Source organism: Xenopus tropicalis, chromosome 4, assembly GCF_000004195.4.
Source record: "Xenopus tropicalis strain Nigerian chromosome 4, UCB_Xtro_10.0, whole genome shotgun sequence".
NCBI classification, from domain to species: domain Eukaryota; kingdom Metazoa; phylum Chordata; class Amphibia; order Anura; family Pipidae; genus Xenopus; species Xenopus tropicalis.
Window position 1 is genome coordinate 95167027 of NC_030680.2, and position 27238 is coordinate 95194264.

The 27238-nt window shown below is 38.4% G+C and overlaps 1 protein-coding gene across 1 annotated transcript in view; it reads right to left on the reverse strand.

Annotated features, from left to right (window-relative positions):
• The window catches only part of agbl4 (ATP/GTP binding protein-like 4), an 809806-nt gene that overhangs the window by 330233 nt on the left and 452335 nt on the right, over positions 1-27238 (reverse strand). The window contains exon 6 of the mRNA XM_031900949.1: positions 2057-2096. Coding sequence (XP_031756809.1) covers positions 2057-2096 — 40 coding nt within the window. The remainder of the gene's footprint in view (positions 1-2056; positions 2097-27238) is intronic.

The window sequence follows — 27238 nt, forward strand, 5'->3', positions numbered from 1 at the left end:
GCCTGTAGTTCACCTTTAAAATGGGTACAAGACAGAGTAAAGGAGCTCGAAGGTCATGGATTTTCAATATTCTAGGGAAGAACTAGAATATTGCAAAGAACTATTACATGTTAAGATTTGCATAGCTCTCCAGAAGCAGTAAAAAGACAAAGCACTGGAAGATATCAGAACAGCAATATTTGATGTCCCATCAAATCTTCAAGCCACAGTAGCTAGAACACTGATCACGATATAAATATCACACTGATGTGCAAGTATTTGTATGGGGTACAATATTACAGGGTTTTGAGGTTATTTCTTACAAAGCATCAAATTATATAGAACTGTACATTATGTTATTTGAGCCCCTGCTCTGAACAACTAATGGTGCTGTTTTGGTGTCTGTGCAGCAGAGAACTGTCTTGCACAAAGGACCGATACTTATATGGGATGAAACCCCTGCATTCCTGTGCTGGAATCCAGTGACACAGCCAAAACCAAATTATACCCTGTTAAATTCAGTGTATTTTTTCCTCCAGATTGCTTTAACCAATATAGATTTGGACAATATATTTGATGTGTTATGAAGAGCTACAGTATTTTCTTCAAGCAGTTGACATATTTTTGCATAACACTTAGGGGGCCTAAAGGCTGGATTTTTTTTTCTAATTCGGATTTTAAGAAATTTAGAGGTTTAGTAATCTGACCCTTAGGGGCTGATTTACTAATCCACGAACGGTCCGAAGGCGTCCGAATGTGTTTTTTTTGTAATGATCGGTATTTAGCGATTTTTTGGTAAATTGTCGCGACTTTTTCGTAGCCATTACGACTGTTTCGCAAAATGTCGCGACTTTTTCGTAGCGTTACGACTTGCACGAATTGTCGAGACTTTTTCGTAGCCTTCGCCCCGAGTACGAAAGTTTCGGATTCATTCAAGCTTCAGTACCGTGACTTTTCTTGGGCCAGGTTGGAGCTGCAGAGTGCCATTGAGTCCTATGGGAGGCTTTCCTTGGGCCAGGTTGGAGCTGCAGAGTGCCATTGAGCCCTATGGGAGACTTTCCTTGGGTCAGGTTGGAGCTGCAGAGTGCCATTGAGCCCTATGGGAGACTTTCCTTGGGCCAGGTTGGAGCTGCAGAGTGCCATTGAGTCCTATGGGAGGCTTCCAAAATCATGCAAAGTCTGAAAGTTTTGCCCGCCAGTTATGAGCGCTCAATACGAAAAAGTCGCGACAATGTACAAGCAAATCGTAACGGCTATGAAAAAGTCGCGACTTTTTGCGCAAGTCGTAACAGCTACGAAAAAGTCGCGATAATTTACGATAAAGTCGTAACGGTGACAGAAAACGCAAAAAATATGAAAAAGTCGCAAAATGTTCGTTTCCAATCCGAATTTTTCCCATTCGGATTCGAATTCGTGGATTAGTAAATCAGCCCCTTAGAGTAACCTAAATGGCACTTTTTAACTGTAATCCTTCTGAGGACACAAGCAAATTCTAATTATGCATTTCTGCGTTTATAACACTCTCATATGGTAAGGTAAAATAAGGCATGTACTATGTAAGTGAGTGCTATTTAAACTTGAAAAATAAATGATAATACAGTTTCTCCAAAAGAAAAAAACCTGTGGTTTTGCAGGTGCATCAATATTCCAGCAGAAATACCATTGCATATAAACAGTATCTAGTAGAATTAAGTCTAAAACAACTGGACTTTAATGGGTTTTTTCTTGAAAACATTTAACCCTGATGGGTGCCTTGAAACAGCCCTTTGCTTTAAGCATTGTTTCTTATAGATAGAGCAAACTTTGTTTTCTTTTTTACAACGTACAGTGCACACAGCACATCGATTTAAATGAAAAGAGGTGTAATGACGATCTGTGAAGCCATCTGAACTAAATGTCTATGCAGTATATAGTTTATTCTATCTGCAAAACCTATATACATTAACTAAAACAAAATACATTTCACAAATAGTTTTTTTTACATAAATTCTCAACTGGTGACTTCAGAATCAAGATTTCCATGGCCAAGAAGTTCTTCACATGGCATGTTTGTAAAAAGAAAGGAGTTCTTACTTACCAGGGTTGGTTATAGTAAGTAGGTCAACTCTCCGTTGTTGCTGTAATAAAAGATAAAGAATATTTATTTCTTTTTATTCAGCTAAGATTCTAGAAATATAACGAATACACAATACTAATCCAGCAAGTGGAAATCATTGGCACATATGAATATATTCATGTCATACCTCATTTATACTAAGCTAAGTGCTGAAATATTTATTTTGATTTTCATATATAGGTTAATACATAGCATGGTTTAAAAGTAAATACATAAAAAATATAATCAGCAATGCACAGTAATTATCTGACAGATCTTTTCCAAGATCTTGTATTGCACATCCTTGACTGTCATTGTGATGCTTGGACAACAGGATGAAAGTTCCAGCTGCGGACCTAGCCTTCCTGTAACTTCATCATTATAAATGAAAAACATCATTTTATTTATCTCCTTAGAATTATACCAAAAAAAGAAGAAAGAGCCTGTGTATTACTCTCTCCTCAGTTGTCCATTATCCCTGTGCTTTTCAATTCTTATGCAGGGTAACATTCACTTTGCTCATTTTTAAGCTTGAAAGGATTTAAGCAATTAAAGGGCGAAAAAGTAAATAAGAATCAATAACGTGTACATAACTGGCACTTGCCAAAGGATTTACGAAAGCTTGTTAAGCATTAAAAAGAGGTTTAGTATGCATTTATTATTTTTAATCAGTAATGGCTCCAGCTGTTTATTTTGCACTTAGTAATGGAAGATGAAAGATTTGCATGCTGAAAGAACTGTGTAACACATCTAAACCCTGTCTGCCCTCTTTAGCAGTCTGATCTTCAGCAAACCATCACCTCTTCCTCCTCTTAAAGTGGGAGGGGAGGTGATATCTTTGGCCCCTGTCCTGTACAGTGTAGAGTTGTACTCCATTAGGTGGAGTTTAAGTGCAATTAAATCTAAAAGGCCAAACTGCAACACCTATAAAAGGTTTGCTGGCACACTGAGATTCTAACTGAAAGACACTTGTTTATATGTCTAGAAAACATATTGATTAGTGTATGAACTGTATTCACATTATCCCCACTGCTATTGAGCTGGATGATCTTAAATGAACCACGTGTAAAGTATCAATTTCTTCTGGCATTGTCTCATTTTTTAATGTATAAAATGATAAGACCTTTCTTAGGCAGCTTTCCAATAGCCCTTTAATGCTCCCTAACTGCAGCCCTGTATCAGTTTTCATCTTCTATCCTTGAATTGTCCATTTGACTTGACAATAATTGTCTCGTTGACCCTTTCCAGCATGTTTTCCAATCAGGATATCTGACTAAATTAGTCCTCCATAAAGTAACCAATAACCTGCACACAGCCAAGGATAGCCATTACCATTATTCTTCTTGACCTCTTCTCCAACCTTGTCCTGTATTCTACTAATTGCCTATGCATATTTCTTAGGTTGTAGTGGTTGTAAAAAGATTTACTTTACACCTTGCCTCATAATGTATTTTCAGTCTATTCTAGAAGAGCATAATGTGTGAATGAACTAACATCCCAATTGATCCAATGTTGTTTAAAATTCAACATAAACAGAATAGAACTGATCGCCATTCCAAACCAACGTTTTTCCATCATCATAAAATATTAGTATCTTTATCAGATGTACCCGCGCTTATCCCATGCCAACATGGCATCCTTCATTTTTACTACAGAAGCATGCTGGGCTGCTGCCCCATTTGTGCCAAAGCACCTTTAATCATGGTGCCCATGCTACTATCTTTTATGCTTTGAGAATACTGAACAAAGTCTACTGTTAGTTCTGGTTTGATCCCTTTAACTGTTACCCTTCTGTTTACCTCCTGAACAGGTGGTAGCTCTATTGTTCCCTTCAAGCCCAGCAGCAATAAGAGCACCAAACAGTAGAAATGACAACAGACTTCTGTATAACTGCATCTGCATTCGTAGTTGTAATGGGTGATTGGATGCGATTGCAGTAAACACAGTGCAAATGCACCAAGAGCATCTCCTCCATGCGAATGCAATGATGCTGGAATTCTGGCAGTGAAAACGCTGCATTTTGGGGATTGCATTTGAAATTGCTCTTTGCTGACTGTACTTGCGGATGTACATGTCCTTATATATCATATTGTGTTAAAAGCAATGTCCTACGTGGCGTCACTAAGTATTGCACAAGCTGTTCAGTTGTAATTAGATTTTTTTTTAAGAACATATTAGGGTCCATTCACTTACCCAGACACAGTGAGCAAATACCAATTTTGGACACAATTGGCATGTTTTTTTTCCATAATGCACCGAGTTTTTCCTAAAATGTATGGGTTACTGTGGTACAATGTGTATGTTGAATCGGATGCAGTTGCGCTGTGGCCAATGCAACTGCCCCGATTCTTTAGCTACAAGAGTGATGCATCTTATTGATGTAAAGCACTGAGGAAACCCTGGAGCTACCGCCTGGTCAGCGGGTTATGATATCTTAGGGTGACCAGATCACCTGAAAATTCAGGGACACATCTAGAAAATCCAGCTAGAAGGGCTGCAGTGATTGCAATATAATTTAAATGCAATCAGTGCTGCTTTGCAACATGCATTTTTAAGAACTGTCCCTGTGTGGTAACCCTATGGTAGCTCTGGGGTTTGCAGGGCACAATGCATCAATAGCAACAGCAGCGATCAGTTTGGAATAAAAAGGCGGAAAAGACCAATTGGCACTATGCGCAACTACTGCACTGAGTGCATTTAGATGAAACTGGTTTTAGACTCATGTATCTAAGTAAATTGGCAATGTCTTGGGGAATTTTCATTTTTGATAAAAATACTCCAAATTTTTAATTTCACCCTTTAGTAAATATGCCCTTTTCTCAATCTACAGGCTTAAATGAGAATTCTACCCAAATAATGGTTTGGGTTATTGGTTTTTGTAAATTTTATGTTTAACAATTCTTACCTGGCTGTTGGAAAAATATAGAAAATGCCATGTCTATTTCTACAATGCTTTGTTTGCTTATCCATGGTAGGAACTAAGATACAGGTGCAAGGGCATGCCTCTTAGTGCTCATACAGAAATCACCTCTGCCCAATGATTGGCTGCACTCTGCCTCTTGTGCAGTATAAAAAATCTGCCGGGAGCAAGCCGGCCTTGTCTTTATCATCTGCCATAGGATAGGTTGTAAGTAGGGGCCGTGCTATGGCCTTCTTCCCCCACTACTCTATAACTTGCACATCAGAATGAAAGTTAGGGGGTTGGAGGGGGTTGTCAACATGCTTTCTGCCTTCATGAAAAAAACAGTGTCAAATGCAGACAGTACTGTGGGATTGGCCACAAGTCTCAGAACTTCAAATCAGAGAGCAACAATACATTTAGGTAGGGCGCAAAGTGCAAAGAACCCATAGCAAAGTAAGCTGACAGACCACTACAGACCCTGTTATTTTATGGTATGGCCCTAACCAAGCATAGTGTACTGGATAGCCCATTTTCTATTATGTTTCTTACAAAGTAAAACATAACAATGATAAAATGATGAAAAATATGATACCTTGCTCAAGTAATACCAACCTTCTGTATTTGCTCTATACAGAAAGATGGAGTGGATTCATCAGTTATGACTTGAGAAATGACATGTTCCTTCCAAAATTACCTGGCAACCATGTCAGATAGTAACGTAATTGTCTGTTGTTTGTGCAGAAGTCACCAAGAAAATACTCTGGTAATGACTCCAGCTCTGATTTCTGAAGTCTAATGTTGAGTATACAGTAGACAGTAGAAAATCCTAGTAGGGTAGGGACCAATATAGCACCCTTCACTTTCTTGTATAAAGCACCAGTGCAACAAGAAGCACTCAGCTTAGTCTGCCAATAGAGTCATCTCTCAACGTATGTAGCAGGTACCTGCATACCTTTACCATTGTTTGGGATCTAAGCCCCAAAGTTAATGAGAAGTGACACATTAGACCTGCATTTCTGCAATTTACATTTAATTTTAGAAGCTGTGTATCAATGTAATGCCTATCTATGGCAGCCTTGCAGCCCAATAGGACTTTTCAATGCATACACTATTGCCCTGATAACTATTGGTCGCTCTGCTCGCCCTATGGTGCCTATTGGATGAATTTGTGTGTTCTTTAGTGCTCCTACACTTGCATATGGGGTAACAGTAAATTAGCCATATAGTTAACAGAAAGCAGTGCAGCCAGCCAGTATCTAAATCCTATTAGATATGCAGAATAGGAATAGATGTCATATATAACAGCTATAGAAATTATACTAAGAAGCATAATAAACCTTCAGTGTGAAAAGGTATAGTTTAGAAACAGGGATTCCACATTTATAGATTTTATAATGCAATGGTTAATCTGGCACAACAGCATACACTGCCTTGCAGGCAATGCATAGTCAGTGTTAAGTTCTCTTTTCTTTCTTTATGGACAAAATCAGAATTGATTTCAGATGTTTCTCATAATTCTAAAATCTCTGGTATTATCTAGAAAATATTTCAGGCTGTGTTAGTCTTTGGAATAAAGAGGAAGAATTTCACAGGATGGGTGTGCTTTTTTAATCTTTGTAGTTTTGGGTGGTAAGTAAGGGATAATTTAATGCTCACCATGTCTGTTTGGCACGGAGTATTCTGGCTTTATCATTTTTGTGTGTAGGAGGGACTTTTATTGCTAAATGTAGCAGGAGTAATGCTGGCAGGAGGCAGTAACTGGATTAGAAAAGATTAATACAAAACACAGAGGCAAATGATTTTGGCACTGCCTTCATTTTTTTTAATTTTAGCATCAAAACGGATGTCTGTTGGAGCGGCAAGTATTTGAGCCGAACATCAAGGGCCCACAGCGGACAGTGCCACCTAATGTTGCAGCTGGGCTGCTTCATAGCCCTTTCCAGAATGAAAGTAAATATTACGATAGGTGTTTTCTGAGAAACGTGTCAGATAAGAAGAGATGTAAACAGAGATTTTAAACATTTAAATGTGTAAGTTATTTTTCACAGATAACATCTAGGCCAATTAATGGCATGGGCGTCCACAGAAGGGGGCAAGAGGGGGCACTTGCCCCCCCCTGGAAAAGTAGCAAAAAAAACAAAAACCTTACTCCGTTTCTGCAGTCCCCTCAAGCCCGTTTTTGCTGTGCTCCGATTGGATCTTTCTTCTTGTGGATTCTCCAATCAGAGCACAGCTTCCTTGACAGACAGTAAAATTGACCAATCAGAGCACACATGCACACAGGGATCGGGAGATTTTGCAAACTGGAAACAGAAATAAAGACTGAAAAGAAGAATCTGCCCCTGTAACTTTACCTAAGAACCAACTCTCAACTTTTGCTGCAGTTTTCATCCCACAGGTACTATACCCAGGCACTATACCCAGGCACTATACCCAGGCACTATACCCAGGCACTATACCCAGGCACTATACCCAGGCACTATACCCAGGCACTATACCCAGGTACTATACAGTTCTAAAGAATCACTAGCTGACATTAAATTGTTTTTTGCCTGACCTGACATCTATAATAATATATAATCTATCCCCTACCCTAACACATGGAGGGTAAGTTAACTCTTTCCCTCTGAAAAAGCTCATTGTGTGTTTATATATGTGTTGTTGTTTTTTGCACTTACTATTTTTTTTTTTTTTTGTCATTGTTTTGTTCATTTATAGTAAGTTACAGTGGGGCCAATGTTGTGTATCAGTGCCAGTGTTATAGTGCCAGGGCCTGAATATCTGCCATCTGTACCCACTGCTTCTCACTGTATATAATGTGCTGGGTTTGTAAATACAGACTGCGTCTCACTGTATATAATGGGGAGTCAGTACCCACTGCCTTTCTTGCTATAAAACTAACATAAACACATCTAAAGGGGTGGTTCACTTTTAAGTTAACCTTTAGTATGTTATAAAATGGCCTATTCCTAGCAACTTTGCAATTGGTCTTCCTAATTAATTTTTTTGAATAATTTGCCTTTCTCTTCTGCCTCTATACAGATTTCAAATGGGGGCCAAAAAATATTGCTCTGTGAGGCTACAATTTTATTATTATTATAATTTTGTATTACTTATTTTTCCAAGTAGGCCCCTTAACTATTCATATTCCCATCTCTTGTTTAAATCACTACCTGGTTGCTAGGGTAAATAAGACCCTAGCAACCAGATAGCTGCTGAAATACCAAATGGAGAGCTGCTGAACAAAAAGCTAAATAACTGAAAAACCATTAAAAATAAAAGTGAATTCGAATGCGAACTACCCCTTTAAGCTAACTGATCACAAACACAAATGTTTGCAGATCCCCTAACAGAAGTGCGCGTATGAATACTTTTACTACTAATACTAAACATTTTAGGGTAAAAAAAAAAAGCACCCCCACCCGCACTTTTGTACAGTATCCCTGGAAGTCAGTGGGAGGTTAACTTTTTACGTCAGCAGCGAATCCACTAAGTGTCACATTAGCTGTAGGTCAGTCTGTGTATGGGCCATATTTAGCCTCCCCTAGTATCATCCTGCAAAAAAAAAAAAAATATATATATATATTTATCTGTTGCAGGATGATGCTAGCTTACTTGCCCCCCCTTGGAAAATTTTCTGCGGACGCCCATGTTAATGGCTATTGTTAAAGCTTTCTTTCCAGTCATATACTGTGCCACAAGGTTGCTATATTCTTTTGTACAACTTGCCACTGCAGTTACAGCATTTGTCCACATCTATATTTAATAAAGAGTAATGGCCTCTGCCTCTTGCAGCCTTTGATTATTTTCCTATTGTAATAGCGTTTGTGGGCTCAAATAGAAGAAGCAACAATAGGGGTCACTATACCCCAGGACACATGTCTGTAGTGCTAAGGGGCACAAGTGCACGCTGCTTAGTCCTTACTTAAGAACTGCGCTCTGTTCTTGGTGCTGGATTGGGCTGCCAGTTAGGGGGTGGGTGAGGGGACGCCTGCATGCCTCCCTCTGCACATCACTTTTGGATCTGTTTCAATTCAAGGGTCCTGCCACAAGTTCACACTGCATGGTAAACGACCCCTAAAAACAGCAGTTTTCATTCCAAAATGCAAGCAAACAAATTGAAGGAGAAGAAAAAGTTGTAATTATAGGGGGATTCCAAAAGTTAGGCATTCAGGTGATTTTACCACCAGTAAAACTGGCCCAGAGTTCAGCAAGCACCACGGAGTGATCCTCTTCCTGCTTCTCCTTTCTTTGCATGGGTGTGCATCCACAGTAGAGTAAAAAGCTGAACTTTAACAAAAAAAAGCCAGCCTTTTCACTTTACTGTGCATGCATCGGCACTGGGGTAGTGAAGAAAGACAAAGCAGAAGAAGAGGATTGCTCTGTGGTGCTCTCTGAGAAAAAGCCCAGGCAGTTTTCTGCTAACAGTATATCTATATTCAGTATAGATAAAATGCACACCATAAATAGGTGTAATAACAAAAAATGTGAAAAAAATTAAATAAATTAAAATTATCAAAAACAGCGCAGGGTTACCTGGTAAGGGGGATCAAACTCCCGAGGGAGAAAAAAAGGCAGTAAACAATTACACTACTGGGTTATAACACACGTGGAATACTGGATTATATATTAGATTCCTGAACCACTATAACTCAGAAATTACTATCTAAAAAAAGTGGCTAAAAGATCCTGCCATTAATGTGTGAAATCGCACCAAATCAAACCCACACACACATTCCATACTGTGACCCAATACCACACTCACCAGTAATGAGTCTCAGTGGCAAGAAATGGGTCAAACCTGCCCCAGATGCAAACAACTCCCCAGTGCCTAGTACTTACAAATAAAAGCTCCCCATCAGGTAAATAATAAAAAAGAGAGAGATTCTGACTGATTTGAAACTAAAAAGCACCAACACACATTTCACCCCTTACATTGGAGCTTTTTCTTTTTCAGAATAATAGGTTCATATCATTATGATCGTACACACCTTTGATTAATTTTAGGCTTTGACATTGTGGTGGTGCTCCCCTTTGCAGTAATTGTACACTTGCTGGGGTACACTGCATCATCAGCATGGATGGGGGTCCTTATTAGAGATTCACATGTATTAGTGCTTGCATAATTTATCAAAAACACAGCCTCCCAGGGACAAATGAGAGAAAAGTAAGATATTTGAGTAAATCTACAGAATTGCCTGCACTAAATGCCATAAATATCCATCTGTCACTATCTGGGTGTGTTGTCTAGCAATACCTTGCTCAGTATTAAAATACTATCAGTATAAACCTGTAGCATACTGGTAAGATCAGGCTCTCCATGAAATAAATAGAAGCTTACAAGCTGGGATAGAAAATGATGTTCTCAATGGTGTACCAATCTTGTAAAATGTGTGTAAAAGGCACAACAAGAATAGTTAATTTGTTTGTGAAACAGGTTGTCTTTCCAAAGATTTATGGGCCCTAAAATATTTTACTATAGGCCCAGCATGGCACCAGTATTTTCTGGAACATCGGCTTGTAGATCAATCTGTACCCTCAGAGAATCCTGGACTATGGGACTTATGCCTAGGAAAATGAAAATCTTGTAAGTGCAATATATATTCTTTTATAACGTTTTTGCACAATTTGGGCACTCCCACACTTTTCATATATTGTAATGAATGGCTTTGGAGGAGGAAGCAAAGTTTGGGAATTCTGAATGCTATAACTTAGAGGGGTCTATCCAAAAACCTATTGCCTTCTATAACTATAGAGAAGTGGAGAAAATATTGCACGCCTTTACTCTCATTTCAGACTATATTACTTCAATTGCTCTTTTATTGCTGCAAGCCCTGGGATTCTTTGTGTATGGACCTGTATTTTCTAGTCAATTGATATCTCAAACAAACATTTAGGTCATTAACAAACCCAGTGCAGTGTGCAAAGTGCATTTTTGGATGCAAAGAATCATTTCTCCCAGAATTCCAGCATAACTGCAGCTGCACATGAAGTTGCACCGGCCACAGGTGTGACCAATGCTTCCTACTGCTAATTGTGTCACTTCCACTGAGTGGCATTAAAAAAATCATTAGTGCATGATTTTTTTGTTGCAGAACATAGTGTGGGAACCCTGGACCTACCATCCCTCTGAACATGACAGCAATTCAGCAGTAGCAGCAGAAGTGTAAGTAGCATGTTAGGATGCAAAAACCTTTAATGATTCAATAAGTACAACATTTGCATCCGTCATAATTTGACCACACTAACTGACTGCCTTGGTAAATTACTATTTTGTCTTTTTTTACCCACTTAGTATGGTGAAAGTTTTGAAATATATTGCCTGACTTTTTAGACCAAAATGATGCCTTTGTGTTAAAGGAATAGTTCAGTGTAAAAATGAAACTGAGTAAAATAGATAGACTGCGCAAAAGATGTTTTCAATATAGTTAGTTTGGCAAACATGTAATCTATAAAGGCTGGAGTGGGCAGATGTCCAACATAATGGCCAGAACACTACTTCCTCCTTAACAGATCTCTAAGTTATCAGTCAGTAACCAATCAGTGACTTGAGAAGGGGGGCCATATGGGACATAACTGTTCACTTTGTTTGCTTTTAAATCTGACCTGAAACTAACTGAAGAGTTATGTCCCATGTGCCCCTCCTAAAGTCACTGAATAACTAAGGGGTTAGAGATCTGAAAGCAGGAAGTAGTGTTCTGCCCATTATGTTAGACTTCACTCACTCCAGCCTTTATAGATAACATTTTGACTAACTAACTATATTGAAAACATTTTTTATTTTGCACAGTCTATCTATTTTACCCAGTTTCATTTTTACAATGAACCATTCCTTTAAGGCTTCATTATATCTACACCACTCTCCTAATTCCATTAGAATATAATCCACCCCATAAAAATGTTTAACTTCTTCGTTTTACCACGAGTTCTTGATTTTGCTGACATCCCCAAAATAGTGGCTAGGAAATGACAAAACAAAGAGCAAATTAGATGTTTTTTGAAAACTGGTTAGTATTTGGTGAGCTGTACATGAATTCCAAAAGAAGAGAAACATTTGCTCCCCTCTACTAATAATGCACATATTGTCATATGTATTCAAAGGACGTGTACCAGAGATACTGAACAAAATTTATGCATAATTGGAAATTTCATTTAAAACCATTAAGTGGTGCGTGGCTAGGCCATGGTTAATTCTCATGTAGCCCTAGCAAGTTACTTAAAGGAAACCTATACCCCAGAACAATGTAATAATATTATATAAAACAGTGCATTTGTAAAACCCTGCTTTAACTAAATAACCTATTTTTAGAAAATTATACTTTTGTTTAGTAGTATGTGCCATTGAGTAATCCTAGATACACAATTGCCATTTTAGGTACTAAGGGCCACCTCCTGGGATCATACAATTCAGGGTGCACACAAACAAACCAAGGCACACATACATGTTAGGTCACATCAGCCATGAATGGACAGAGTTCTGTCTTTTACTCCCACACTCCTTCCTGTTACAATTAGAGCTGCATTATTTCCTGTCAGGTGATCTCTGAGGGAGCACACAGCCCATCACAAAATGGTGGCGCCAGGTAAAAGATGTAAAAGGGGAACAATTTTATGAAATATTTTCCAATTTGGTAAGATTCTTTATTATGTCACTTAACATAATATAAATTATCTTTTTGTTAAGTATTTATTCTGGTGGTATTGTTTCCCTTTAATATCCATTACTATTATGAGTGGTGCAAGACCAGACCAAGGTTAATCACCATAAACATAAATATCATTTCATTGTGTACATTGCATCAGCAATTTACCCAAAATGAAACACAGTACCAAAGGGGACCCCAGAAAAATCAGCAAACTGTGCAATAATTACACTTTATACAATTTATATTTTTTGTAAATGCATTAAAAAAATTGCAGTAAAAAAACTAATCAATAATCTTTTTTTTTGTAAATATTGCTCTCAGCTAGGCACATACAGTAGGTAGGTGACTGGAAAGAGGTAACATTATTTGAAATTGGGGCGGCAGGTCTTGAGACTGCAAACAGCTTTTCCTCAGAATTATGTGTGACTCGTAGACAGGCACTTATTTTGCTTTCAAGCAAAATATTTTAGTCGTCTTCACTATATTTTGCTGACAAATTCACATTAGAGGATACTGTAATTCGCAGTTGAAATGGGCTTTTGAAATAACTGACACACTGTTTCCATGGAGATTAGCAACAAGAAATTCTATGTCTCAGTTACAAAATAAAGTGCACATTTTGGAGGGTGAACCTTAGGATGTGGCAGCTAAATGGAGGCAGCCATTTTAATATGAACTTCAGAAAGCGTATTTCGGTCTCCTTTTACTTGCAGAGGAGCATTCGTTCCCTCTGGCAGCGATGTGGTTAAAGGTTTTAGCATTATATTTGTTTGAATATATAGAGGTACACAAACATATCTTTGTGCTTGAATGCACATCCATCCAAACACTAAAACTGCCCACTGCTTGGAATCCCCGGACATGCATATTTCAGGAGAAAAGCCGTGAGCAGTTTGTTTTATGAGCGGACCCACATCTCTTTCTGTGAGTTACAAAAACACAGGCAGCCTGTGTTATTAATGTTTACTTGGGTATTAAATATATTGTGCTCCTGGGAGCTGTACTTTCACATACAGCTGTTACAAAACACTTCCACCTCTGTATTATAAACCAAAAACCGAACATGCTGAAATCATTACAGCTTCTGCCTTTCAATTATTTTAATGCAGGGTCACCTTGGTAGTGTCGCAATGCAGTCTATAAATGACGAGGGAGGATTGTGGTAGCAGGAGAGTGCGTGGAACAGCAACGTCCCTTTCTGTTTGTGATCTTGCAACCTCTTCTGCATTTGCCAGTGATGACAGCTAAAGGACAAGGTCAGCAGAGGTATTCAGACGTGAATAAGGCAGTTGAGTGATCTGCTTCATGAAGTTACACAAACTTTCCTCTGTTCTTTGTGAAAAGCTATATGATCTTATGTATTTGAGAACCACATAAATGCACATACAATTTTTTTTAAATTATCTGTTGGGATATGGATTTCATTACAATTCATCTATAAATTGTCAACATATTCCATGGAGCTGTATCATAATAGAAGGTCTTATATAGAATATGAATTTTGACAAATGCACCTGATAGAAGAGATAAAGAGGTCAGAGCTGAATTTTGTCTAGTAGTCAATAGCCCTTAAAGTCTTAGTGCATCGCATCTCAACCCAAGCCAAGGTTCATAACATATATCCCTAATGCCTATGGCACACTGGGCAAATTGCCCACCAGAGTGTTATCAGCTGCCTATAAAGCACCTAAATGTGGCCAGGGGTGTTTTTCTGCAGGCTCCTGCCATGGGCCTTATTTTCTAGTAGAAACAAGTCAAAATGAATATCATAAATAAAAGAAGAAATGCTGTGGAAAATATTTTTTAGAAGAGTTTGTGTCTGTTTGCGTCTGTTAAAGTGTTTGATTTAGTTGAATTGCAGTTCTAGCAATAGTACAGTGCTTACATTCATGCACCATTAGGGCCCTGTCACACAGGGCACTTTATCGCCTGGTGTGAAACCTTCTCTCCTGCGGACAATGAAACAGTTGATAATACCTACCCCTTACCATTAGTTGGAATCACTACATGTAAAACATTTTATATGCTGTGATCCTGGGTAATGGCCCAAAAATGCAGAAGGATTTCTGCTAGATTATAAATTAGTTGTTTATAATACACAAGAGCTATGAATGTCTTGAAAATTATATCTATATAAATGGTGTTTAGTGAAGTCATCAGTTATAATCGATGCTTACTGATGTCATTTGACTCACTGAAACTTGTGTATTATAATACATAATGTGCCCCCTGTTGTAAAATAGAAACAGAGTTCCGTGACCTATATAAAAGCATTTAAATGGTGATAAACTCCTTGGTGACTGATAATATCCTTATTATTTAAAATAGGTACATTATTCTCTATATAATGCAGATTATGTAGAACAGTGCTGTCCAACTTCTGTGGGACAGAGGGACAGAATTTTTCTGGCCAATATGGTGGAGGGCTGATAATGGAAGTCAGTTCTGACCACCCCCCTTTTTAATCTGCACCCACTTCAAAACACACCCATGTTATCACAAGAGCTTTTAAGACCTCACCCACATTAATGGTGGTGGCGCAGCAAAAAAACAAATGGTTGGTGCTCACTGTAGAGAACCCTTCATTCATATGTGAAAGAATTATATTTTATCATATTATGACTTACCATTAAATCCATATGCCTCCTCCTCTCCTGTGGATAGAACAGCAACCCTCAGCATATAATTACACACCTTAGGGACTATTTCCAAATGCTAACAAACTTCCAGAACAAACCCCTGCCAGGTTCACCTCCCACAGGCAACATAGGCCAGGCAGAGTATGGCACACACAGACAGGGTAGGGTAGGCAGAGTATGGCACACACAGGCAGCATAAGGCAGGCAGAGTATGGCACACACAGGCAGCATAGGGCAAGCAGAGTATGGCCCACGCAGGCAGGGTAGGGCAGGCAGAGTATGACACACACAGGAAGCATAGGGCAGGCAGAGTACTGCCTGTGTGCGACATACTATGCCTGCACTACTCTGCCTGATTGTGTGCCATACTCTCCCTGCCCTACCCTGCCTATGTGTGTCATACTATGCCTGCCCTACCCTGCCTGTGTGTGCCATTCTCTGCCTGCCTTAAGCTGCCTGTGTGTGCCATACTCTGCCTGCCCTATACTGACTGTGTGTGCCATACTCTGCCTGCCCCACCCTGCCTGTGTGTGCCATACTCTGCCTGCCCCACCCTGCCTGTGTGTGCCATACTCTGCCTGCCCCACCCTGCCTGTGTGTGCCATACTCTGCCTGTCCTTTGTTCACTTGAACTGTTCAGCATACTTGATTTGGAATATTTTGAAATGCCTTAATAGTTATCAGTGCTGCATCTAATACCATTATGATGACTGAATCATTAAGCCCACCTTTAGGATCACAATGACGGGGATACTGGCTATCAGGGCCATCTCTAAGACGAGATTTTAAAATCAGTCAAATCAATATCTGCCTGATTTTCAGACATATATCAGTCAGGTAGGCCCATCAGAGTGCCCCATACATGGGCATATAAGCTGCCAACTCAAACTAAAGGAGCCGAAGGCAGAATGTGATGATTTGTCTAATAACTACTGTAAAGGGTACACTATAGTAACCAATCAGCAGCATTTCCTGGTCAGCTGCTTGCAAACATGTATCTGGTTGGTTGCTATGAGTTACTAGATGTGGGCAATCACTTTTTGTTTATTACTATATCAGTCTTTTACTACAGGTGCAAATTCTTCCCAGTACAATATTGATTATCAACCAATCAGATCTTTGCTTTCTTTATTTTTATTGGTAACCTGATTTGTGGGCTTTGGTAGCATGGGCCATTAGTTAGCAGTATTTACACTGCAGCAGGCAATAACACTGAGGGAGTCTGTGATATTTTTATGCCATCCTGGCGCCTTGCCTTCACCTTCAACCCTCATTTAAATCTACGGCTGGTTTCCAGTTATATTTAAAAGTTTCTCCTAATGGGTGTGTTTTTTTCCTGTTGAGTGAACATTAGAGAGGCCACGGGATCAGAGAAAGTATTACCCCCCACAGTATAACAGGATGCATGTATGTTTCCCAGTACATTCTGAATGGGGCTTCTCATGGGCAGCCTGGATGGGCGCATGATTAGATTTTTATTTTGTGTTCCTTGTAAAATATAGAAGTGCTTTTTTCAGATTTCCTAATGCTCAGAGTGCTGTCGACACAATGTATTTTGCTTTGCATAAAGGCATCACATTGCTTCAATGAACAGCTTATCTGAGAGAGGGACACATGCACATTTGCAATCCTAAAATGGAGAGCGCTTCTCCTGTGGTGTGACTTTTCCATTTATATACTAATCTTCCCTTTGTGCTTCCATGAAAGAAAAGATTTTCTGCCATTTCGTTTCCGAAAACAAAATCTACATTTAAATGAACGGAAACAGAAGAACAGAACTCTGTCAAACTGAGGCACAGACCATGGACAGGTTGCATGGGGAAGTTAGAATTGAGTCCACATGCTGAAAATGTAACCCGGAGAGGGCTGTTACGACTGTCAAGTGTTTTGGGCCACTATTACACACGGGAAGGCAACCATTTTTAATCAAACACCTTGACCTGCAGGAAATATTCACCTGCTCAGGATGCTTAGGCTCACTATGCTGTCAAAGAACAAGGGACTACAAGCAAAACAAATTTACCAAGCCCCAAAATAATGTAAAAAGTAAATTGAGACCACCAGCCTGTTTTCCAATAGCTTTCTGTAGATGTTTATCTGAGAAATAGTTTCAAAAACATACAGTAATCCTTGTAAAAACAAATCTGCAGCCCTACAGATACTTGTACTACAACTCCCAGCATCCCACCAACAACTGCACAAAACAATAGCTATTATGTGTATGACACTGGTTTAAGTCTTCAGTAAACAGAGAGGAATCAATATATTCTAAGCAAATATCATAATCTATACATTCTGACAATGAGCTTTCAAGGGATAACACAGAGGCTGCCCATTGATTCATAGAAAATATTCATTGTTCTTTTTGAAAGCTTACTGTAATAGTTTAGAGTAATACTCATTCACTGCCTGTGCAGGAAGAATTCTGCTACGGTTGGAACTGCTGTATGACTGTTAAACAGAATGAGAATAAAATGGCTGTTAAAGAAACACAACGCCAATCAAATATTATTTATTAAAAAAACACATCATCATTTATTACCCCCATGAGTGAGACTGCATTCCAAAGTAATTGCTAATGAAGCATCTCTACATTGTTAATATTATGTGTCCACTGTCCCAGATAACAGTACAGGGGTAGGATCTATTATCCAGAATGTTCAGTACCTGGGGTTTTCCAGATAAAGGATCTTTTATATTAAGCCTTTGTTAGCAAAGTAAACAGTATTGTTGATGTGTTTACATTTCTCTAAATGGATAGAATAGGGGTCATTTACGTCCCGTTGCAAGTTCCGGAGCATTAAGGGGCGCAAGAGCACAAAACGGAGTGCAGAGGACAGCAGCTATTTACACAATACCCCACCTATGCAGTGGGCAAAGCGGAAAAATGGCAGTTTGCAGCCTTTTTTACACTTTGCTCTGGGGCATTGTAAAGGAGGTCTAATATCTTTCAACAGAACGCAATAATAATCAAAAACCATGTGGGTACCTTGGTTGTACCAAGGAGTGCAACCCCCCCCCCCCAATGGCAGTAATCAATATTCCACAGTAGACACTGGTATAAGGGCTATTCCTTTCACGTGGGACAAGATTCTGGCAGATGTGTTTTTGCCCAAAAAAACAGGCTTGAGCAGACCTGACTTTGGTTCAGTTTTTACTCCTTCCATGCTGGAACCTTAATGGGTGGTTCCAATCACCATTTAAAAACCAAGTTGCTAAAAATTCAAGCAACACAACACATTTTAATTAGTGATAAGCAATTTTTTTTTTTGCCAGCCATGAATTTGCTGAGAAATTCTGCATTTTGCCATTGGCAAAACTGCTGTGTAAATTTGACACAAAAAAAAAAATCGGCAAGTGAGAGAAAAGTCATGGTCATGGTAAAAAAGTCACATGGTCGCTCATCACTAATCCTAATTATATATCCAAAATAAAAAAAACACTATACGTTACTAGTCCTTTAAAGAGTATTTTACTGTATGAGTGGCACTTGGTTTTGGGGCTTTCTTGTCTCAGTTATGCAGAGAGGAAACTATAATAAATAAGACCAATATAGAAGAGATGTGTGTGTATATTTGGGGGGGGGGGTGATTGCGTTCAGCACCGCTGCACTATGTACACAGGGACCTCAAATAAAATGCCGCATTTTTTCCTCTTAAGATTCAGCAGTTAAAAGCTCTGATTGAATTTCATCTTGATTTCATTAAATATTCATAAAGGCCAATTAGGAGGGCAGCTAAGTAGGAACCAAGGATCCCTTCCATCATTCTGTCAAAGACAGTCCATCCATCGGCCTGTTTGCTGTAGGACTCTCCAGTCAATATCCTCATTCAATCATTTATGTAAGAGGCCTGCAAATCACTGCTCTCTTTCAGTGTATGACTTTATAGACAGATAAGGGATGGGAGGAAATCAAATCACTGGCAAGGCAAGATGCTTACTCTGTAGAAAGCTAAATGCAAATGAGAGGAAAAACACACTCAATCAAATGTTGGAATGAAAATCTTTCTTTTTAATGAGCAATGACATTGGTACAGCCCTGATTACATTGAAGAAAAACTACTTAAAATTCTCAGTCAATCATGCAAGTTTATTTTAACCTTTTTGTGGAGAAACCGCAGGGTTACAGTTTAATTTATTGATGGTGCTTATCTCTCACTGCAACTGCTAATTTTAAAATTACTACCCTTATGGAATGTGCTGAGTTGAGTCCCACAAACATATATTGATGTTTTTGTTCAAAAGAGCCTATTAGCTAGATCTGTTTTCCCTTTGCTGATGCAAGGACTTATTAAAAGAGCTGTTATATTCATAAGGTTAAGATGACGAGTACTGGCTGCAATGAAGGACAGACAATTTGCTGTGTGTGTTTATTTTTTTATTTATCTTTTCATGGTAATTTATTGAGATGTATTTAAATTTGTACGGTGGTTAACAAGCCATGAACATCAAGGGAGTTACATATCAAATTTGTTCAGCTGCAAAATGTGTCCAAAACAGATGCAAAAACTATCAAACAAACAAACAAAAAGACCCAACTGTTTGATCCCTTGATAAATCTCGCTTTGTCAAATAAAACTGTATATCAACAAAGGTAGACACTGGGAAAATTAGATTGCACAATAAATAACCCCATGAGATCGTAAGTGGGGCTGCCATGACTTTACAGAGTTGCAATTAAACCTCTGAAACGATAGACCACTACAAAGTTCTGAGGATCTCTCCTCCACGCAGTCATGTCCCCTAGCCTCTACGTGCAACTGAGAGACCTGGTTTCCATAAGCATTATAAACTAACAAATACCAGGTTTTACATTTTTTCAAAATAAAATATGCAATAGGATAAAACGCATGTATAAACAAGCCATTAGTGTTTATTATTACACTTTAGAATTGGCTGTTTTGGCAGCCTTTATAAAATGTCTGTTTGGTGTTTGTTTCACTATGTTATTCAAAATAACATTCATGTGTCATTACAATACATACAATAAATATACCTAGGTTTTGTAACTAATAGAGTAATATTTCGGCTTCTACTAGAACTTAGTATGGGGAAGCAAGGCAGAAAGTACATTCAACATAAACACCTTAACACAGCATACTTGAGAAACACGGGCTTACAACCTAAACTTGATTGGGTATGCTACATGGAATGTTTCACTAATTCATTCAGCAAAATTCAGTTTGTTTTCTTAAAGACGGACTAAAGCCTAACTGAAGAGGTAGGCTAGAAATGTACATTATGTTTTGGGCTTCTGTACCAGCCCAAGGCATCCACAGCCCAGGGAAGATCTGTGCCCCCAAAGATGCCCCAGTAGCTCCCTATCCTTTTCTGCTGATTCAGTGCACATGCTCTGTGCTGCTGTCAGTTACTGAGCTTAGGAACCCACTCACAATATACTGTTTATATAGAATAAAAAAATCACAATATAAGACTGATTAGTAATTAATACATATAATTACTACATAACAGCTCAGAAACCAGTGCAATTAGCAACAGAATTTAATAATCAGCCCTGTCGCATCAGCGACAGGCAAACCTAATGTTTTGCTTGGTAATTTGTGAAGACCCTTGAGCTTAGCTTCTCACCAGCTGCCCAGAGCACACTGAGCATGTGAATGTCACAGACACTTTCTAAGATGGAGACCCCCTCTGACAAGTTCTGGGTCATTGCTGCTATTGAGATGTTGAAACTTTAGTCCAGTGCAATAAGTTCAGTATATAAAATGTGGCATTTTTAGCCATATTCATTTTTAGGGTTTAGTTATTCTTTAAAAAGAGGACAATGTGGTACTTCAGCTGGGTTCTTAAGCCAAGTTACTCTTAAACCAGTAAGGTGCCTCATACAGAAAATAAATACATGAAGGAACAAAACTCAATGGACAGTAGGGGTGGTTTGGGTGCAACGTGCTAAACCCCTAGTTTATGTACACATGAGCACTAGAAAGGAGGGTAATGATACAATTAGATATCTTTAGCACTAGTAGAATGCTTTCATTCTATTTAAAGGAACAGTAACACCAAAAAATAAAAATGTTTTGAAGTAATCATAATACAATGCACTGTTGCCCTGCACTGGTAAAATTTGCACATTTGCTTCAGAAACACTTCTATAGTTTATATAAAAAGCTGCTGTGTAGCCATGGGGGCAGCCATTCAAGCTGGAAAAAGGAGAAAAGGCACAGGTTACATAGCAGATAACAGATAAAACACCATTGTATTGTACAGAACTTATCTGTTATCTGCTATGTAACCTGTGCCTTTTCTCTTTTAAATGGTTGCCCCCATGGCTACACAGCAGCTTCATTTACTAAACTATATTAATGATTATAAACCAAATACACCAGTTGCACCAGTGCAGGGCAACAGTACATTATACTGTAGTTCCTGTTATACACTTTGATTTTTTGGTGTTACTGTTCCTTTAAGGGTGCATGCCTCATGGGTTACAAACTGTAGAACTTTATATTTGAAAAGGCTTATCAAAATTACATAATGTTTGAAGTGCTAAAATTCATCTAGTATATAAGATATGCCTTATGTTTATAATATTAATACAAAACTGGATATTGTATTAACAGGCTGGTGGTATTAAAGCTATTGCAATGATGTATTATCTAAGAAATTATCATTTTTTTTTATAGTTTATGTTGTTTTCTCAATACACATGAAACCTCTTTGTAACACCCAGTTCTACTACTCAGTGGACAAATCAGAACATTGGCACATGTATGGCATATGTATATGGGTTCTACTGTAAAAAAAAATATTTTGTATCAAACGTTTTTGTATAAAACTATTAATTAACAATCCTTTTGATATAATATATAGTTTAAGGAGAAGAAAAGTTTAAAACTAATCTTTATCAGAAAAGTCTATGTAAATACACCAATAAACACTCCACAGTAATGATGCTCCAAGTTCTCTTTCAAAAGAAATAAAGCATTTCTTTCCTATTATTGTGTAGACATAGCGGCAGATTTACCAAAATGGGAATAGGAAAAATTCGGATTGGAAACGAAAATATTGCGACTTTTTCGCCGCCGTCGCAACGTTTCGTATTGAACGATCGTAAACAGCGGGAAAACCTTTCTGACTTTGCATGATTTTGGAAGCCTCCCATCGGACTCAATGGCACTCTGCAGCTTCAACCTGGCCCAAGGAAAGTCACAATATCGAAGCTTGAATAAATCCCAAACTTTCATACTCGGCGCAACAATACGTTTTTTTCCCGACGGCGGCGAAAAAGTCGCAAAAAATATGTGCAAGGTACGAAAAAGTTGTGACGGCGACGAAAATGTCGCAAAAATACCAATCATTACGAAAAAAAACGCATTCGGAAGCATTCGGAGCGTTCGTGGATTAGTAAATGTTTCCATAGTTTCTTGTATTAGAATTCCTTAAGGAACTCCAGGGTTTAGGCTTGAGCCTGCTCAGCTTGCTCCTCTTTCCCTCTCTTCTCCCTCCTCCCCTCTCTGCTGTAATCTGAGCTGATAGCTACCAGCCAGCATTGTGTGCAGGAGACAGAGGTTACATCACACCAAGCTTATATGGCAGCTGCCTTCTTAAACAAACTAGAGCTGTTTACTCAGGTGTAGTAAAGCATACTAAAGAATAAATATAGCATTCTAGCTTGCAGTATTTTGGCTAATCTATTGGGAATAAACTTCAGTTCAAACTTTCCTTGTTCTTTAATATAAATGGATTGACCGGCGGCAATAAGAACTATGATGTCTACAACAGTAGTATAATTTGGGGAGAGGTCTTTATAGTAACAAAATAACTTGTGCTGCAAACTGTTAAAGGCCTTTATTTGCCCAAACTTGATGTGGCAATAACATGTCTGCCTGCATTGTAATATATTTGGTACTTGAATTGATGATCTATACACTTGGGATCAACCATCCTCTAGCTTACACATTTACAGTGTCATTTTTACAAAACTTCCACTTAGGTCTTCTCTTCTCACCTTTCACTAATGCCTTCTCTCTACCTCCAGATCTATACATATATCTACCCTTCATGAGAAGATGCAAGAGAAAGAAGATACCTACTCCCATTTCTTTTTAAACCAGCTAGGGGGCACCACCTAACAGCCCTGTGCAAATGGTACTCTAATAACCCATGTACCACAATTTACATTTACTGGTTATTTTCACTAGCTCTGACACACATGGTTAAAGGAGAACTATACCCCCAGGTGCCTCACCTCTCTGCGTACCGGCCCAACATCTTCTTACTGACTGAAGACACTTCTGGTCTCACCGCCGACACCTAAACTGCTTGCGCATGCGCAGTTGAAGCGGATTTCCCACTACCTCCAACTGGGAGGTGAGGGGGGTAAAGGCAGTGATAGTTATTGGTGCTTTTTGCGCCAGGGGGTATAGTTCTCCTTTAACACAGCCCTCATCTCCTAAGAAGCATCACTACTGTACTAAATTCTGAAAAGGTGGTTAACTACAAAGCTATAGAGCACAATGTTTACACCAAATTTTACCTATTTATTTTATATTTAAAAGGATATTAAGAACAGAGGATCAGGGATCAGTTTTTTTTTATAATCCATGCAAAATCCTTCTCCTTCTTGCTGTTCTATGACTGTTACTCTTCCACCAAAAATTTAGAGATCTATGCAATGGTGGCCCAACTACTGACATTACAGACCAAATTATATGGTAATGTGTATATTTTTAATTCTATTCACCTGTTCCTATATTTGCAGCATAAAGCTGGAGTGCCTCTCTTTTCTACTGAGAAGCAGATGGGGTGCCAAGTGGTTATTAATGTGTTGATTAATTCCTTGTCTATAGAAAAGAAGTACCAGTTATCCATGTTTAGATAGAATACAAGTCTGTTTGATGTTGTTATTTCTATGTGCTTTTCCTCCTATCATTTCATTAACCTTTCCCGTCATTTTCTCCTGTGCGTGCAGCTAATTTATAAAAAGCAGCCAGACCTCCTTCTTGTGAGGCAGATTGCCTTTATAACATGACCTCCAGGTTATTGCAATACTCCGATTCATTCTCTGTGTTCTGCACACAACCATTTACTGTTAGTATGCCAGAGAGAAGGTGCAATACAGACAGTACTGAAGGATGCGTTACCACTTACACAATGGAAAAAATTATATTGAAGATGAAGTGAAGATGAAGATATATTCACTAACATACAAGCACAGAAGGAAACATGTTTGTGTAACTTTGGAGTTGTCCTGCCTTAGTATGTTCCTTGCACTTATTGTATACAGCCTCTAGTATTTCCCCAAAGCCCACCCCTGCCTAAGTCTGGAACCTTTACTATTTGTCTTTTTAACAACCAGTTGCATATGCATCTTATACATGTTAACTAAAAAAAGGAAGTATAATATGGATGTGATTCTCATACTAAGAACATGTGAAACATGTTAATTACAGAGATTTTATATGTTGTAAAACATTACAAATGTTCATAAATATTATTTTTTGATACAGTGGCACTAAATCAAAGGAGGCTTATGTATGTTGAAGGATACAGAGGAGTAGCAAAAGAGAAAGGTAGGAGACTGCAGTGCAAATAATTGGCATGAAAAGTGCAAATGGGAAATCAGAAAGGCTGTTAGTGAAAAGTTGAAATAGTCAAGGAAGGAAGAACATTTTAGTTGTTGCTTCTGAGAGAAAAGATCAGGGAGATTTGTAAGTTCAATACGGATATTGCCACATACAGCAGACTGATAATAACATATAAAATATAAATATGACTAATAGCATATAAAAACAAATAATATATAAAACTCCTACTGATAGAAAATTACGGTTTGTTGTAAAAAATGTAACTACATTGTGGTAAAAATCTCTTTAAAATTAACCAAATTTTACCACTTGTTGGATGTGTTTACAATTCCTATTTAACTGATGTATTAAACATGCTAGGTAAAACTTTTACTGGCATCTTTTTTTTTCTTTTCTTTTATTTTCACACCAAGTTTCTTTTGCTTCTACCCTTTTTCCCCTTCCCCCAAATTTCTTCTCTCTTTAAATTTTACTCTCATATACTTTGTTTATGCTCGGCGCCTCCCACCATTATTCCTTTTGTGATTTCTTTCAGCAGCCTGTTCCTTTTCTCCCATTTAATTTCATCTAGCTTTCTAATTCAGATAAATACAGTTTATTAAGCTCATAGTGCATTCCTCTCACTAAGACCAAACTCCATTCCGATCTCCCTGCCAACTTGGCCAATCAGTGTAACTCACTGGTGGTGAGAGAAAAATGTAGTAGAAATGTAACACCCCTCTTTGCCCCCCAGGGCAATGTACACCCTAGTTTGGGAGAAACTGTGTTACACACAAACAGCCGTAATCATGAAGAGAACCAGAAGAATAACATAGGTCAGTGCCCCCAGGATGTGGCCTACAGTATGACACTAGATGCTGCCCTTTCTATATAGCCATAACTACCTAATGCTTGTACAAAAATTTCTATACGATCTACTAACTACTCCTCACTCAGTGTCCCCACTCATGTGTGTCTGAAGCCATATTCTGCTGGTTCTGGACATTCAAATTTATGTCCAATTGCAAAACAGATCCAAGAGAATGCTTTTGATCATTCTCTTTTATTTTATTCTCTCTTAGTTTAGATTAATTATTTTGCATACAATGTATTATTTTTCGAAAAGGATATTACTCATTAAACCAGCAAATACAAAAGGGTGATCCACCATACACAGAATGGGTTATAAATATTATTTATGGTAGTGTGATTAGTCCTGTAATATAATCTCTTCAGAATTCAGTATGTGTCTATTTCACTCTACTCTAGCCCCACCTTCATGGTTAAATAAATGTTTTCTATTAATATATAAATTGTTAGTACATTTCCTTTTTAATATCACATGCTGACATGCTCCAGAGATTTTCAATTTCACTGAAACACTGATGTAAACAGTTTTTTACTGTGTTTGTTAGCTATGGTCACAATTACTCATTTTATAACAATTATCTTATAATGACAAATCTCCGGGCTATAGCAACATGTACTGCGGCAGAATGGATTGACAACCACACAGGACCACACAGTACATCTATTGTTTTGTACATTTACATTTGCAATGATATTAAACGTTCTTAAATAATCAATAGTTAATTCATATTGGCTAATAGATTTAATTTTAGAAATTGCAGAGTCTTCCAGCAGCTTAGACAGTAGTAGAAGTCATAATGAAACAAGTTGCAAAGTGTGCACCAAGTCTAAAAATATAACAATAAAAAATATGCTTTTAAACCTCTTAGGACTGTTGTCAGAGCGCTGAGGAAGGAACACTGTGTGATACACTAGCATTAATAAAAACCTTTATGAAAATCCTAAGAGCCCTGGATTCATGGACTCATACCCCAAGTAAATACACTTAACTTTTAGGCTTTAAGAAATGACACAGAGAGGCTGTAGTGTTGGTAAGGTGTTTTAACAAGGAAAAAATCAAATATTGAAACAAATCGTAAAAAAAGACAGAAGTGACTGTAACGGGCAGTTTTATCAAGGTGTGAAACAGGGCCCGGAACTAGGGGTAGGCAGAAGAGGCAGCTGCCTAGGGCGCAACGATTAGGGGGCACCAGGCAGGAGCCTCTCCTGCCTACCCCTAGCCCTCCTCCTTTGTCATTGCCCCTCCGCTTGTCATTAGCGGCAGGGGCAATAACCCATCGCATCCCACCCCCAACGGGGAAGGGGGGTCATTGCAGGTGCAGGGGCAAGGTGGCCTGCCCCTGGTATGAAATAAAAACTCACTGAACAAAAACCCATCCACTTTCTATTCATTCTTATGGAATTTTGAGAAGTGTATTTATAAATGGGTGAACTTTCACCAATTGATAAATACGCTTCCTAAAATCCCATAGGAGTGAATAGAAAGTGGATGGGTTTTTCACACTTTGATAAATCTGCCCCTAAGTGATGCAAATTTTGTATAACTTATGTAGTTATTTATACAGGTACAGTAATATGCA